General features: G+C 38.2%; 1 protein-coding gene across 1 annotated transcript in view; it reads right to left on the bottom strand.

Moving 5' to 3' along the window:
- Positions 1 to 2,039: 2,039 nt before the first annotated feature.
- The window catches only part of LOC110169935 (GDNF family receptor alpha-2-like), a 53,594-nt gene continuing 37,830 nt past the window's right edge, over positions 2,040 to 17,803 (bottom strand). The window contains exons 5-8 of the mRNA XM_020935545.2: positions 14,679 to 14,791; positions 13,716 to 13,856; positions 9,698 to 9,831; positions 2,040 to 2,897 (exon numbers count right to left, since the gene is read on the bottom strand). Of these exons, the coding sequence (XP_020791204.2) occupies positions 2,772 to 2,897; positions 9,698 to 9,831; positions 13,716 to 13,856; positions 14,679 to 14,791 (514 nt within the window). The 3' untranslated portion in view covers positions 2,040 to 2,771. The remainder of the gene's footprint in view (positions 2,898 to 9,697; positions 9,832 to 13,715; positions 13,857 to 14,678; positions 14,792 to 17,803) is intronic.

Here is a 17,803-nt window from a genome sequence, read left to right as displayed (position 1 = left end):
TAAAAGATTGAACAGAAAACTGTGTGTTCTTTTGGTGAAGTCTGGTCTCTGTAAGATACATTATGGACTCCAAAACCGGTCTCTGGATAATTGACAACCTTGCTGCAGTTAAAATTATTTCTTATAAATGTATCTTTTAGAAAAGGGCTGAACATAAGAAGCTCCTCTCTTATTCTGTCCTGTATTTAAGTTCATCTTGTGTGTTTGCCATATTCCGAGTAAGAGAATATTATTTATTTTTTGTATTCAGGTTTACTTAGTCATTTAGAAACCCATATTTCTGAGCCTTGGATTTAATACCTTGTACATAGCTGTTTCCCTCTATGCCATATATCATCATTGGATAAAACCGGAGCTTTGCCAGGAACATACAGTGTGTGATAAACAATGAGAAAGAGGCTGGATGCATGTGTGGACAGCATACACAAATGAATAATGCACCCGCCATTATACAAATAGGCAATTTATATGTGTAAAAGTAAGGACACTGAGTGGAGGAGGTAGACCTTGTGGTGTATGTTGAAGACACATGTTAAAATAGTGTTTAAAAATTCCCCAAGAAAATATAATAAATTAACAAACCGTTTCAAATGTTGTTATTGTCTCAAACTATCCATGATTTTCAGAGTGATGAAAATGTAGCATTGTTGCCATAGCAATTAACAAGTCAAAACATAATAAATTATCTTTTGAGTGCTGAAAGTGCCGAAACTGGCGCCTAAATAGATAATTGTACTGAAACATTAAGAAATATCTTGCCTGTCATGTTTGAGGAAAGAATCATTTAATTTAAACAAAATATAGTTCAGTTATACCATACTTAGATCATTGTATTTGCTTAGGATTTGAATCAATACCAGACAGGGATAAAACATCAAACATTGTGAGTGCTGTATATGGTGGCCCACTTAAAAAAAGATAAATAATTCACTGAAGTGTTTGACATCTGAGACCTCTCATCAGACTAAAATAGTAAACTTACGATTTGGGAAAATTGTTGTAATTTCTTCCAAATGTGACATTGAATCGCATTGTATATAGAATGAGCTCAGTAACCATAACACAGTGGTCCAAGGCTGATTTGACAAGTGTTTTTCTCTGAAGGATAATTAGACCAGTCTCAATTTGTGGTAATTTTACTCAGTAGCTTGCATTTATGTGGTATGTCTTGTATTGTTCCACGGCAAACATTTTTCTATAAGGTTATAACTTTCATGGCCAGCACAGTAACTGTGTGTTTATATGTATCATAAACATGAGCCAAGATATATTTTGGGTTATAATTTTGCATAAGCATAATCAAATGATTGTGATGACAGCAACACATTCAAATGCTCTTATCTGTCTTGTATCACACAGTGCTTTTGCCAAAGTTTGTAAAACTAATGAGTGGATGGATCTTAGTGAAAGGTCAGTGATATGTGTGATAAATGTTGATTTCTTTGATGCCATCACAAGTTAAGAGATATGAGAGATGTGTTTTGAATTGTAAATTTTGTAATCTTGTAGAGATGTTCTAGGCCCATTCATGTGTGTATGTGTGTGTGTGTGTGTGTGTGTGTGTGTATATATATATATATATATATATATATATATATATATATATATATAAAACTCAAAAGGAAAATGTAGAAATATTTCATTGTCATATTTTGCCACCTCTCAGCTTTATTATTACCATGGCAACAGCAAAATGTGACCTGTCAGACTGAAGCAGAGGATAGAACTTAGAAAAGCTGTAGAGTGAAGCCAAAGTGAATGTTTAATTCTGATTGCCCGACTGCCATTATTATGCAAGATTACACACACACTTTAGATTCATTTTTAAATACTTTAAACCTCATTATATGCTACCAAGGGCCACAGAAGAGATGTGAGATTACCTCATAACTTGTGTACTCTGAGGGGGCTCATCACTCCCTCTACTGGCCATTCTCCTTCATGTAAATGTTCAAAACATGAAAACACGGTACAATAGTCACACACTGTTTATGGCTTTCCAAGCAGCTTCCATAGATTGTTTTAATTGTATCCCTGTTTACATTCATTGTGATCAAACCTTCTCAAGACATAGATAGGAGTTGCATGTTGGTACCGAATACACTCAGTACAGGTAATGTCCACTTAGTGTGAATACTTCTAGCTTAAGGATGGAAAGAAATATATATACATAGTGACCGCTGACATATGGCCTGACCACGACATCTCAAATGACAATTGTAACAACACCTTTTAGTCTTTGTAAAAGTCAGCTAGCGAAGCAAATCAACGGGCTGCATGAAGTATGATCACAGTTACTATAGCAACACGTATGACACGCAAGAGTACAGCTTCAAGTTTATACAATGATGTCATCACACCCCTGTTGCCGTCCTCTGATTGGTCAAGATTCAAAGCAAAAAAGTCACATATAAGATTCTCTCACCCAACACCCTCCCAATTGTCTGTTGTGTTTTTGCAACAACTTCATATATATTTTTCTTTTCCTTTGGTGGTGCACAAAAGTCTTTGACAAGTTCAGCTTTAGTCCACTGGCGAGAGCATGAATATCCAAGTGTCTCTTCTCTTAAAGCTCTCCCACAGTTTGGTTCCGCCTTCACAATACATTAAATAGACAACACAAAGTCTCCTTATATTTTGCATTTGTTTTTTTGCACAATCCTTTTTTTTTTTCGAGAATGCCATTTCGCACTCACAGAAATCATAGCTTCTGCTCTCACGATCAGCTTGTGGGTGGATGACCTGTTTCTCTCTCTTCTTTGGCCATGCTTCTATAAGGCATGCTGGGTCAGGAACAGAGCCAACAGAACCAACCAGGTACCAGCACGCACACAGGGACCTCCATCCTCCAGCAGACCAGGGGGCTCCATCGGGTCATGGCTGGACTCGACTGGAAACTGCAGAGGGGGACAAAGCCGTGTAAAGGTTAGACATGAATCAGGCTCTCCTCATGTGGCATTTAATGAGAGAGAGGAGCTGAGACAGGACATCAGAACCACATCAGAGACAGAGAAATGACATGGGGTGCTGGCAATAACATGATACATTTGGTCTCCTAAATGTTCTGTTTTAAGTGTTAAAACCATGTGTCAGCAAAGTGACTGAAATGACCAAGGACAAGGTTTAGGAGAATACTTTGAAACTGTATTCCATTACTGCATGCAGAATACTGAATACCTGCATTAAAATGTATTTTGTAACATATTACAAGTCCAATCAAGTATTGTATTATGAATACTTGATAATATATATTCATATTTGTGAATACCAGACCCTTTTCATTTAACAGAACATAATATCTTGAGTCTCTTGAGTCTTGTGACAGAATTACACTTACAAAATTTCAAGATTTCGCATTCAAAACACATCTTCCATTTTAGCTTGTCATGGTGTAGTAGAACTCAAGTTTGATATATCGATGTCCTTGCATTGATGTTTGAAGTCTAAATTCAGTGGTTAGAGTGTAGTGTAAGGTAAGACACTTGGAGGTGGTCAGAGGGGCTAATGGCACAGATCGTCAGCTTTGCTTCAGTCAGACTGTTCCAGGGCAGCTGTGGCTACAGTAGTAGCATTCCACCACCGAGTGTGGAGTGAATGAGTAATACAATGTTCCAAGGCACTTAATGTGTCTTGAAAGGCATTGTGATTAAATACCACCATTATAACAGAATGCGTAACTTCCAGAATACAGTTGCTGAAAATGTTTTTTTGGTACATGTATTTAGTTATTTCCAAACACTGTGGCATAGGTACCAGTCACCCACACCCATAAATTACATTGGAGATGATTGAATAAATTATAATAATAATTCTTATACTTTTAACAAAGTACATAAGCAAGAGCCAACACATATATGGCGGTACAGTATGTGTGTGTGAACTACAGTCTACAGTTGTTGCTACCCTCGCCAAGTATGGAGTGAATGAATAATGCAAGGAATTGTAAAGCAACTTTGAACTGATGCATCATGAAATAACTAGATTCCAGTTTTGTTACCCAGATTACAAATAAAATATTATGAAAAGTATAAATGTGAATTTATCAAAGCAACAACTCACAAGAAATAAAACATTACATTGTCTCTGGCAGACCAAAGGTGAGGCATTTGATCCCCAAACTGTTTTGATAGCGAAGTGTGTTTCTTGTCCATACTGTTTGGTATGCTCTGTGCTCTTTAAACACACTGACTCCAAAGCCATGCTTCTTCCTATGAGTTTCCTTTTTCCTTTTTTTTTCTTTTGGGCTGTGCCAGCACATCTCTAAACAGTTTTAAAGCTATCATTACAGACTTTATTTACAAGGAAAACAGTCTACAAAGCCAGACACATACTGGTGAAGCCAACAGTAGCTGTGGATTTCTCTCTGTTTTTCATAAAGCATGAATTACTGATAGCACGGACCTCCAACAAGTAAGACCCTTGTTTGACTGAGAACAATAGATCAAAGCTCTGCACTGTTTACCTTAATATACAAGAGCAAAACGAAACACTTAACTGCACTGCCTGCAGTCCCTCATTTTCACTTTTCTATTACAATGGCCACATTGCATGCTTTTACATGAAATAGTGAAGATTTCTTTCAGTCCCTTTGCATTTCTGTGACACAAAGCAGAATGGTTTGCCTGCAAGTCCTGCTCTATTTACAAGGGCGCCATTTTCAAAGCACATCAGAGGGGTCATGGAACATTTTCATCTTGTTGCTGTGGCTATGCTAACTGCTGAGTTTCTACTATTCATACAACGATTTATGCATGGAGACATTGCTCATTTATAGTCTCGATCATGGTGAATGGCTGGAAGTAACCTCTGTCGGTAAATGTACTATATGTGTGAATTAGCTACAACACTATTAAAGACTGTCATAATATTCTATTTCAAATCATTTAACAAAGGTAAAAAACACAAAGTGGCTGGTATGCATTATGAATATCTATATTTGTTAATATATTTTCAAAATTGGGGAAAAACAATGTTGTGACTGTTCTGCAATTAATCCTAAAATGATGGTGAATATTTTGGAAGTGGAAGCAGACAACACATAAATGACAAAATAGCAAATGGCTCTTGTTAGCAACGAATGGTCATTTTCTATCAGTCACCATACAATTAGTGTTTCCTAAAAATGGTTAAGAGATAGTTGCCAGAAACAGAGGCATTGAAGCCATGGCTAGCCTGACAATGCACAAAAGACATCCTCAACTAAAAGCCAATTAATTAGCAGGGGCAGTGATGTGTAGCAGCAGCCTGTTGACATGAGTCCAGATCGCCTTTTGCAGCCAGCCTCCATATCTACACGCACACACATACCCCCCCCACACACACACACACAAACACACACATCGCACGTTTGCTTTGAGATCTACTGCAGTTCATAAAGCGTGACCGGTAAAGACAAGGTGGAAATGCTCTGATCTACAGCCATTCACCCACAGAACATCAGGTAACTGTGTGTAACTATGTGTACAACACCAATAGTTTTTGCTATCGACCCATGTTTGGCTATTTACAGTACAATTGCAGGGCAGCCTTTTCCCCCCAACTTATCGAGTTATCCTGAGTTACGTAGTCAATTTGATCTAGCCAAGCAGAAAATCAACAAATGTAACAGGGAAATTCCAGTCTCAGTAAATTAACACATTGACAGTTTATGGTATTAAAAGTGAAATGTATTGCGAATGAACGTGGGGGGACATTAAAATTCACATCAGGGGCCAAAGAAAATCCATTTTATCTCATCGAGGCCCACGCCAGTCCTGGGAATACAAACAAGACACTTACAGTTTCCTACCATCAACACAGTACACAGTCCTGTATATGAATATGAGACGGAGATACTCAAAGGACCAGCCTCCCTTACCAGCATGGGATAAAACCGGTAAGCAGCGCGACTGACATGGTGAATAATTATGCATCTAAATTAGCAGAAAACACTAAAGAATACAAACTAAATGAGTGACATGGGAAGGCGAGCAGCAGCAGTCACTCACTCATACACTTGCTATGGACTGTTTCTCCTCGTCTCATGTGGTTTCACTTTGAGTTTATTCACAAGTTCCTTGCATTAATTATAGCAGCCTCCTATAGGGCATGTGCAGAAATGCATTTGTGAGTGGTAATGAGAGAAAGTCTTTTTAAAGGTTATACATCATGCAACCTCTACCTGTATTATCTTGGCAATGGTTATGTGAAGCAACCAGAGTGTTATCTGTAATATCAGTAATATGCTTTAGTACTACTAACCCAGCCCAACTTTAACTTTATATTATTTGTCAGTTATGACTATATTAGTTTTATATCACCACCCAAATGTCTGCTTTAAAGTTGCACAATTGGTGATGACTGCCATAGATCAGAACATCGAATTTTATGTCATGAAAAAAGGTTGATTTAAATATAGATCTTATATTTTTGAAGGTGCACTATGTAACTATGCTTGTTTCTGTGGAGATGTCATTGCTTTGCCTGGAATGTTCCACAGTATGACATTAAACAGCTCTACTTTACATTGTTTCACAGGTTGACATGTGGTTTTACTGCTAAAAAAAAAATACTTAGAAAACAGGCATTCTCACTCTGAGTGGGGATTGCCTCTCCACGGATCTGACCTGTAACTTGGTCTGCTTAGGTCAATAACATCTCCATGGAGAAAAGCATTTGACAGGCCTTCCACCAGAAAAGTTACACAATGCACCTTTAAATAAATGCATAGATTTAGAACAGTTACACCCGTAATTGAAGCATTGTAAATCAGTGTGGGTGAATGAATTGGTTAATCCATAATAACTTTAGTTAAACATATTTTAATTCTGTTGATGCAGGTGCATGTTAGAGATGTTTGTTTTGTTTCCGAGGTTTGTTGTGATTTACACACTCGGACAGTTGGATCTTGAGCCAAGTCAACTCCCAACCAAAACAACACTCCCCCCAATTTCTCTGTCATGGAAGTTTGACAGTTTTTAATTGCCAGAACATACTTGTCTAAAGATGCTGGGCCGCCCAAAATGTCCCTTGCAGCTTCCTCCCTAATTATAAAGTTCCTGCTTGAGTAATCACACGTCTTATTGTTTCCTAATTACCATTTTTACAATAAATTAAACACAGCGCTAGTGCCAGACAGTGCATCAATACCTCACACACACATGCACAGAGCCAATTCCCCTGCGTCTCCTACCTTTCCCCAGCATACACACTGTTATTGTTATCAGGCCTGCTCCTTCATTAATTCTCCTCGTCACATATTTCTAAGGTTTTAATTTGCTGTCTTCCCAACAATGAGAGCCAGTGAGTAAAGCACAATGCAATGACTCTGTTGCACTGTGACCATTTAATGACTGCACGAGTCACTGCAAAACCTCAAGAACAAACATCTCAATGGGGAGTCATTCATTTGTATTTGCATTCAAGAATACTGTCTGCTTAACATGTTTGCACACAGCTACATTATTTGTTGTTATTTTCAAATCTGAGAGATAGGGCAGATGTAAGAATTTTGCCAAATTATGATGGTTAAAAGAACAGACTTTCTCCTGAACTGCAGCTTTTGACAAGGTTGTTCTTAATACAGTTGACATTTAAAGGGAAAATCAAATGCAGTAGTAACAAATGCCTAACAGATTACTATATAAGGGCACTATATTGAAGTCCTCAATGACATTCTTATTACATTCAGATGTCAAGCCTGATCTTTGTACATTCCCTGTAGTTTATTTAAAAGAGCATTTACAGTAGCAGTGAATGATGTTACAGTTATATGTTACAGTTGTATGTTACAGTTTCACAGTTGAAGCTGAAGTCAGCAGAGTAAAGGTGAAAAACATCATTAGTCTTTAACCAGAGGCAGCACAGCACATCTAAAATACATCTGTTAAACTCCACTATTTTTCATTGTGAAAACTCATCTAGCTCTATAGTTCAGTTTAAAGACAGGAAAGGGAAAATATCCATCTTTCTCCAGTGAAGGCTGAAATATTTTTGTGCAGTGAGATTGCATGGACTTCTGTGGCAGATGATATGCTCCTGTCATTGTCACATTTTATTTGAACAGAAAATGAAGTATTCGGCACTATTAGAAGGCAAACAGGTGCTGCATAAGAACTAGTTTGTCTCAGTCAGAGTGAGGCAGCCAGTCAGAGGTGACTTCTACAGTCTGCAGCAAAGTACAAGCCCTGGGCCAGTCTTTTAGCTGCTCTAATCCAGATTAAACCCCCACCTCGCTTCTCCATCATTCCATTGTGGAGCTGAGAAAATATTTATATATAAAGATTTCTTCCAAATGTCATCATCCTGGGTGTAGCATAAACTGACGATTATAAAGCATCAGGCCTGATTTGCCAATTACTTTAACAGGCAGAAAGATGGAACGTAATGCAAATGTGAAAGCTGCAGTGATTTGGGGTTAGTTATTTCACAAAATCCTTTATCAAACACATGATATTTTATTCTGTACTTTGGGATAAGGGTTGATAATTCATTTTTAGTGATTTTTTTACATTACATAATTAAACTCAAAATCATTCAAGTGTGCATAATGATGATGCTGTGTTAAAGAGGTTAACCTTTTGTGAAATGTGCTGAACTCATAGCTCCAGTATCACATAAGAATATGCCCTCTAAGTACACCACATAGGAACAGAATGTACTTTACCACTTAAGTACACATTAGCATCTCTGAACGACTGCAATTTTAAAATGGACAAGTGTGTAGTATAGCACCTGTAGGCATTACCTCAAGTAGTGCTAGAATGAACAGGTAATATTAATATTATTGCCATGGTAATAGCAGTGCATGTGAAATCAGAATATAATTAGTAATGGTAACAGTTATAAGTAAAACAGACATTGAAAGGCATGTGAACGTTGTAATAATATTTATGGTTTAAATAATGTTGTTAAAGGTGCACTGTGTAATTTTTTCACTTAGAATGTTCCACAATATGAAACTGAACAGATCTGCCTTATATTTATTAAATTATAGGTGTTTTTATTGCTCAAAAATACCTAGAAAAACATGTATTCTCACTGTGAGCAGTATATATATATATATATATATATATATATATATATATATATATATATATATATATATATATATATATATATATATATATATATATATATATATATATATATATATATATACTGCTCACAGTGAGAATACACTTGATACACTTTCCCATTTCTTTATCTTGTCTCACTGAAGCTTTATGCTGTGCACTTTTCAAACTGCTTTGGCCTGCTTTGCATCAATATGATGTCAATCCAGGACTATACAACCTCATTTTGTGTAAGAAAAAGCAGATTTGAAAGGACAAAACTACAACAATACATTCACTAGCCATGTCCACAGGTCCTGTACAACAGTCTCCTGCCTCTCTTAACAACTCTAGGACAACACTAATATTCACAAACATATATATAACATATATGTGTGCATTTGTCTACTAATTCGAAGGTTGGCAGTTCGAATCCCCCACTCATCTCCCACAGATAAATGCTGTTGTTGTGCCTCTGGGCAAGACACTTAACTCATCTCACCCCTCGTGTCTGTGTGTGAAAGGGTGAGTGGTTTGTTGATGTAAAGCAGTTTGCGTGCCTTGAAATTGGAAAAGAGCTATATAAATGTGTATAATAAATGTGACTATTTACCATTTACCAAAAGTGCAGTACCTCATATGTGTGAGTGCATGTATGTATTTACCTTACTGATGTATCCGTCAGTCCTGGGTGTGACAGGCAGTTCTGACCTCATTACAGTCACATGGGGTCCAGGGACAGACGTGCTTTTCCCAGCAGTGTTCTCGTTGCCGTACCCAAAGGCCTGGATGGCGTTCTCTGTGGGGACACAAACAGGAAGTCATTTGCTTTTGTACTGAATCTGTGCTATAAGCCAGTGAGCAGCCAGACAGCCTTAAGTCAACTTCTTGGTGTTTTGCCCAAGCTCTGGCAGCCGCGGGAATAAGAAGGGTGTGGAGAGAGAAAAAAAGGCTTGAGATTCATCGAGCAAAGTTATGCGTCAGACTAATCAACAGCAGAAATCTGAAGCTTAAAATGTACTACTTGGGAATAACTTCAAAGTTGTCTCCAAGCACAAGCATTTGTTATTTACACAGATGCATTCACAGTCGATAATATGTTTAAGTTTTTAATTAAACTGGTCATTATCATTCCTAAAGACACCTATGGACACACACTGCGCACAATATAGCTTTAAAACAGTGGCACTGTTGACGATTTGGATAGTTAAAAGTTTGTGAGCTTCATTGCAGCTGCTTAAAGTTCCACTAAAAGTTATTGTACCCTGTGCTAATATTACTTTTAGTTGAATTACTCTGTATCTATTGTAGTTATTAACTCATTGCCAGTATTATTTCATCTTTGCACTGTTTCTCCTTACGACCTCTTGTATATAGCTGAGGTATATTTATATTACAAAATGTCTATATTTAATTTTTTATTCTGTGTGTACAGTTATATAATTTCACCTTATTGACACCAGTCTTTTGCTATTTTTGCTACTTACTATGAATGTATTATTACCATTTATATTTTTGCTCTGTGTTATTATAATATACTGTGATATGTGAGCTACTGTGTCCAGATAATTTCTGTTGGTGATCAATAAATTCGTCTCAGTCCGAGTCTTAAGTCTAAATGGAGAGACAGTGGTCAGTGGTTGTAACTGCTATATCCAGGAGGTATCAAAATAAGACGAATCATATAATTGTGTGCAAAATGCATTTGGAGTTGTGTTAGCTCAGACACAGCAGTGAGCATCCATATTCTGTTCTGGTTATGTTTTTTAATGGGTGTGAGAGCATCTGCAAAATGTGATAAATCCTGCTCAGTGGGCTTTCCGAATGGATGTGCTCGAACAGCGCTGAGTACCTTTTCACTGCTCATCCCTTTAAAACACAAGCCTGGTACCTCTTTGTTCACCACAGAGAAGACAGCCCATGTAATTGCCTGGCAACCAACATCCATTATAGGGTCGGCATGCGGAATTGACTTTGAATTTAGATTTATGTGACTGATCAAATACAGAATATTACCAAACAAACGAGAGATGGCATTTTGCTCGTCACTTCGAATGGACAAACACAGCACTGGATAATCACATTGGTTGTTTTCAGCTTCTCAATGGGATATTGCCACACACTTACATAGGGCACCAAGAGCCAATATTACTGATGATTAACTATTTAATAAAAATATTTACTGACAAAATCCCCAAAGATAAAAACTCATTATTTATATGGTATTAGTCTAAAACCCACTATGATGATATTTATCCAACAACATCACATGAATAAGGTATCGAACTATATGTTTTTTTATGGCTGAAGCCGATCACAATTGTTTAGAAACCAAAGAACCAATGGGCGATAAGCTCTGCTGATAGGTTATGGACGATATGAAGACCTGACATTTCAATTTACAAACGATTCACCCACAGACTTCTTTTTTACCACAAACCTACTGTGTAGGCACGTTTTAGACTTAGACAAACTTTATTAATCCACAAGGGAAATTATTTGCACACAAAAGCTCACACATCACAATATAATTCAAAATAAGTAGCAAAAATAGCAAGAGACTGGTATCAAGCAGGGCATAAAAATACATTTATATATATATATATATAAACCAATTTCGTCATTAGGTCTCCTTTTTTTTTTCCCAGGGTACTTTGAGGTGCCAGGTCTAAATTGCGGAAATAACACAATAGAGATCTGTGTAGCTTATTTTGCTCTATCCTTTCCTTTTTCTTCAGGCCTGCTGCTCCATTGATTAAATGCTAAATCCGTGACTATCCAGTTGCTTGAACTTGTATTGTGGATGTTTTGTAATTTCTGTTTCTGTTTTGTCAGTCAATACGAAAAGCAAATTCTCTGGGGAAAATAGATTACTAGTGATATTCAAGCAACGCTCCATTCTAATTGATCTGGAAGAATGCATGTTTGTATTGTACAGTGATGGTGTGCATGCTACGGTGTAAATTTATGGCCTGCTCTCAGTGACTGCAGAACGGAGATGCTGCATTTTGTGTTATTTTTCAGGACGCCTCCTCAGCTCCCTGCCTCATCCTTCAAAGTGCACACTCAGCTAAAATGCACACCCCAGCAGTCTATTGAAATGGTCTGAAAGCATTATCCACACAATAGAACATGTTAAGGCAACAGTGTCATTGAGGTTTGATGACAGCGCTCTACTCCTTCTTCAGAGCATGCCATGAGTGAAAACGCATCTAACTACTTTGTCATACTGCAGTGGCCTGTGTACCACTCATTCACTGTACAAGATATATATTTTAGCTTTCGACATTATTCCATTTGGCTGAAATCGGCTGCCTTTATGACATTTTCCTCTGCAAGGCATAAGCCCTTTAACTCTTGTAGATTGAAAAAGAAATTCACATGCAAATGGTTTCTTTTGTATTAAAGCCGTGCCCAAGGGATGGATGGTGGAGTGATAAGCCATTACATGTTTCTCAGTGCCTAAGAACATCTCATTCCAACTAAATCAGTGTCCATGGATAACTTACAGCAAAGTGAAGCGAGGAAACTTTCACTGGTAATTTGTGCCTCCTGTCTCATTGTGAATCACAACCGAACTTGCAGTGTGCAGTCTTAATATGGACATGGCTCGATTTCAAAGAAGGGTGCCCTAAACTAAACAGACCATCTATGTTGATCTTTGTTCTTGTTCAGTCAACTATGACCTCAACCTTGGTAGACACAAGTGAAAAGTTATAGCGTTTCAGGTTCATGCAGCTAAAACCTGGAACAGTCTTCCTGAACATGTGAGACAGACTCTTTTGTGACGCTGTTTAAATCCAGGCTCAAAACATTTCTGTTTAACTGTGCATATAACTGAAAGGTTTTCATTCTGCACTCTTCTCTCCAATTTATGTCTCTCTTTTTAAAATTTAATCTTCATGATTATTTAGGTTTTGATTTGTTTTTTTTAAATGTATTTCTTATTCTGTAAAGCACTTTGAATTACTTGGTGTACGAATTGTGCTATACAAATAAACTTGCCTTGCCTTGCCTTGCCTTATGTCCAGTTTTATGTGACTATTTGCCTATAGCAGTTAATTGATAATTATAATAATTTGTTGGTTACCTCCTCAGTAATTCTGGAAAAGACCACTGTGTAGATTGTCCCTCTCGAAAGCATGGCACCACTGCATGATGTCATCAGCTGCCGATCCCAACAGTCTACTCAATCCATTCACTTTTACCAGACTTCTTATGATCATTTCCCTGCTCAAACCACCTAGCCAAAGTTGGCTGTAGCAGCCATTGTTTTAGCATGATTCAGACTCTACCTGAAAAAGCCTGAATAATGGATAATATATTTAACACCTTGCACCCATTTCTGAAAACTTGGTCAAAATGTATTTTGAATTTTAAAAATACATACTAAATCTAACGTGTCACTCAAAGATCTATAAATATATATATATATAAATTTATGTCAGGCCCTCACTCTCAATTTTTCCATCAGCCGCCCTCATCATCTATTTCCTATAACAACACACACACCGACAGAAAATCATTCAAGTTACATCAGATCAATGCTACATGTTTTTACATGACAGCAAGAGTAACTACTGCTAGACAGCTCTGTGTTCATCAATATTACATGATCGGTGGACCACTATCAGTTACTCACATCTCTACATACCCGCTCATGTATATACAAAGATAGCTCACTTAGACAGGCATTATGGGTGAAGTAGCGCAGGATCTTCATACACTCCTCCTCCTGGTTTCCACTGCCGTCACACATACAGGCCGGAGAAACGGTCCAGTTTGAGAAGCTGCTGTCCACGTAGTTTGGAGTCATGTCTGTCCCTGAAAGACATCAGGGAAAAACAGTTGATAATTGGCACAAATGGACTGCATTCATTAGTATCACATTTGTGCCATTGTGTCATGTACTAATTTAAACAGACATATATCAATACACTCAAGCAAGCAGTCACTCTTTTATGCTTTCTGCTCTGGAACAATACAAACACTGGCTTATTACCTGTCAGTGGATTTTTACCAATTAATATTTTTAGCCATCATAATTACTGTGTATCAGATGTTTTTTGTCTAAAACAATCCTCTTTATTCCATCTTTTTGGGACTAGTACAAGGAATCTTTTGATGCCCATGGCCTTATGAAAATTCAAACTTGGATTGATGCTGCTCCACCTGTAAACCTGTTTTGCTTTGACAAATTACTTTTTAAAATCCCGTCTTAATTATCTAAATACCTCTTCCATGTTTTACTCCCAAACAGATGGCCATCACTTTTTTAATAAAGTAACGATCTCCAGTACTGAAGGTCTCCAATTACCTCAAGGAGAACGCAAGTCCAACTGATTAACTCTACAGGCACACGTTAAAATGTTTTGGGGAAGAGATTTAAATAATCTTTTATTAGTCCAAGTAAACACATACCAGATTTGGGGCAAATAGAGTGCATCCATTTGTTTTCCTTGCACTGATTTTCCTATAAGCCTACAGGGTCAGCACATTAAAACACCAACCTCCCTGTCTTATGTGCTTGTGAAATTCAAATTGCTTCTTACTTGTTTATCTAGGTCTTGGACTTAAAAAAATGGTAAATGCGGACTTGATTAAAATAAAATAGAGAATAAATAAACAAACCAACGAAGCACAAACCTATGAGTCGTGCATAGGAGGCCAGACAGGCTTGATGGTTTCCCTGGTTGGGGCAGTTGCTCACTGTGTGCTGAATCTCGGCACAGTTGACGTAAAAATCCACCAGCCGCGACCTGCACAGCAAACACAAATCACAGTCAGATAAGCAGGTTTATCCTCTCCTACATGCATGTGTGAATTCAAAGCACTGGACCTGATTCTACTGGCTCTGTTTGCTCTGACTAGCTGCCAATTGTACCCAGCATCAAACTGAGAAACTATAGGAAACATCTGCTTCTGTTCCCCTACAGCAGGTGTGAAGAATACCAACCAGTTCTCCACAGTGTCCTAACAAGCTATTTTCTATCTTTTATTCTTGAAAACTATACAACTTTGGCCTTGTTTTTGGACATCAGAGCCACTTCTCCCAAACTCGCTTTTCCCCAACCGGATAAAAATAGTATGTTTTGTTTCAGTGCATGTTTGTGATAAGAGCTGGGAAAGCCCTGAGGTGCCATTGCTAATCTTTTTAAGTCGGTTTATTGGGAGAAGTGAGTGCAAAGTTGCTCTGTCTGTACTGTTCACATCACGGTTGCCCACACAAGTCCCAGAGTCTGCTGCGTACTGAGTCATCCATGCGACCGATTCAGAGCCGAGTTCAAAGGTGCAATGGCACACCTCTGGCACACTGGCCACAAAGGGGAGCAGCGTCATGCAGAAAAACCCAATTTGGCAAACAGGCAGCTACTATTTTGTCATTTTTTCTCAGTGACATTTTAGAGCTCACACGGAGTGCTGTGATTAACAGTGACACTGGTTAATTAAGATAAAGTAATGAGTTGTTGAGCTGTTCTGGGGCTGTCATGGTCTTTGTTTGCCCAATTAAAGCAAAACTTTGTATGTTCTGTTCAGTTTGTCAATTTACTTTTGTCAACAACAATGTGATTTTTGACAAATTCATAATAGACAAAAACTGTGCAAGCTTTACCCGTGGAATAGTAAAACTACTACAAATACTGTTAAACAACTACTTTTAAAAAAATTTAGATTGACTTTATCATAATCAGAACTCTACAATACCCTGTAAATAACAAACTGTGCCAGCTCCTATAATAAGTGCAACATAATGAGTGCAGGTTCAGTTCTAAACTCTTCCATGGCTTGCTGCATAAATTCAGTCTTCAGACTTTCTTTTTCAGAATTGACAACACATATTTTAATCAAATTAAAATGTACAGGTTTAAAGGTAAACTGTGCATACCTTATGATGGTAAAGAATGAATGTTTCATGTTGTGTATAAAACCAAGGTGCCCACATATCTCTTCTGTGACTTCATGGGAAACAGCATGTCACTCTTGTGACTCTAGGCTAATGTTGTATGATGAGGTAATGCTATATGTGTGTGCCCATGTCAGTTGCTGTCCTCCTGTATCTACACACAGAGCCACTGTAGTGTGATGGTCCAGCCTCCAGCAGCTAACCCCACTGCGGTCATTACTCCACATTCATCTCCAGTCCTCCTCCTCTTCCTCCCTCCCTCTCCTCCTCCTCCCTCTCGTCCTCCTCCTCTTTCTTCTTCTTCTTCCTCTTAAAATGAGCGGCCGTTACATGCTCCGCTCTGCTTTAGCTGTGCTTCACAGGGCAGTGCGCTTGTGCTTGCTCTGGCGTGGCTGACACAGACAGATATGCACCAACACAACAAACACGCAAATGTCATCTCCGTGGTACTGAATGCTAATGTAGATAAAGAGGGGAGAGAGTACTACAAAGTTATCTGTCAGTCCACCTGTTTTCAAAGTACTTCATTGCTTTTGAATCGAGAAGAACATTTTATGAGCGCGATAAAGAAATACAAGGTGAGTGAATGTTGTGCCAGACGACTGCACGACATTTCTGTTTTTTGATTTCTCACAGTGTTTGATGCTAACAAAGAATCCCACATTTTGTCAGAAAAAGGCAAAGAGCAGAGAAGATTAAAGCGCCGAACAAACGCCTGTGTTTCTTTTTAGAAGCGGAGCTCTCTCAGACAATGACGGCTTAAAAACAGTAATTTAAAGTTTAGAGAGGTGTCCTGAGTGTTCAGACAATGGTGTTCCAACACAGGGATGCAGCCCGTGCCACAGCTTCCACCGGCTTTCCATTATACCTCGCTGAAGCGCCACTCGCAGCTGAAATTACAGGCTGTCGAGCTCAACACAGTTTTATGGTCATTTCAGCCACTCAGCCCCCGGGGGAAGTGGCAGGGGAGCCCCAGCTGAGGTAGACTTCTTTCAAGGCAACCTGACACTTTAAACACAGTGATTGGGTGCAGCGTTGAGTGCCTGTCCATCCACCGTGGCAGTAATAGAAAACTAATGGCTTTTTATATGGATTCTTATTCCTATCAGTGAGCGCCGTGACAAACAATGTGACTCAAATCAGATGATGTTAGCAGCAGAAGCTGTTTCATTGCCAAAGAGAGGAAGCAGTTATGTACTTCAGAGTCCTCTAATATCCTGCACTCTACATTAAAACTATTGGAAATACTAATATACAGACTTCCCACGGGTATCTGCAAATAAGACTTGTACTTATAATAATTTGTGTTAACTGCCTTTTGCTCCTATTTGTTATCTGGTTCTTCAGTTAGAAAGCCATAGAGACACTGTATCACTTACTCATCTCTGGATGCATAACAATAACTGGCTCACAATGACTGCAGACATAATGGCAGTTACAACAAGAAGCAAATGAGAAAAACAAAGTCCATTCTGTCTGTGGTGCATTTGGCCCTCACTTCCTCCACAGGCATTATGGAGGCACTGCTCCTATTAGAGTCCTGCAGATGATGTTACCACTGATAATCATCTCAGTAATATCAAACTTAATGATGATGAACTTTGACCTCTCACTGAATAGGAACAACAGCCCAATTGCAAAAATGTCACAACAAATAAGGACTTGTTAAAATATAAATACACATGAAAATGTGTTCTCATAGTCTTTTTCAATGTCATCCATAATCAGTGATTTATTTTACAATGGCATTGGGGTTGAGGAGCAGTGCAGTATAAAGGTGCACTGTGTAACTTTTCGGCATGGTGGAGGTTATTGAGGTATTAATTCTTTGCCTGAATTGTCCCATTAAACACATCACTCTCACATT

The sequence above is a fragment of the Boleophthalmus pectinirostris genome, unplaced genomic scaffold, assembly GCF_026225935.1.
Source record: "Boleophthalmus pectinirostris isolate CB_2022bp ecotype Guang Dong unplaced genomic scaffold, ASM2622593v1 HiC_scaffold_4, whole genome shotgun sequence".
NCBI lineage: Eukaryota > Metazoa > Chordata > Actinopteri > Gobiiformes > Gobiidae > Boleophthalmus > Boleophthalmus pectinirostris.
The sequence above is the reverse complement of the archived record's forward strand: the minus strand, read 5'-3'. Positions and strand labels throughout refer to the sequence as shown.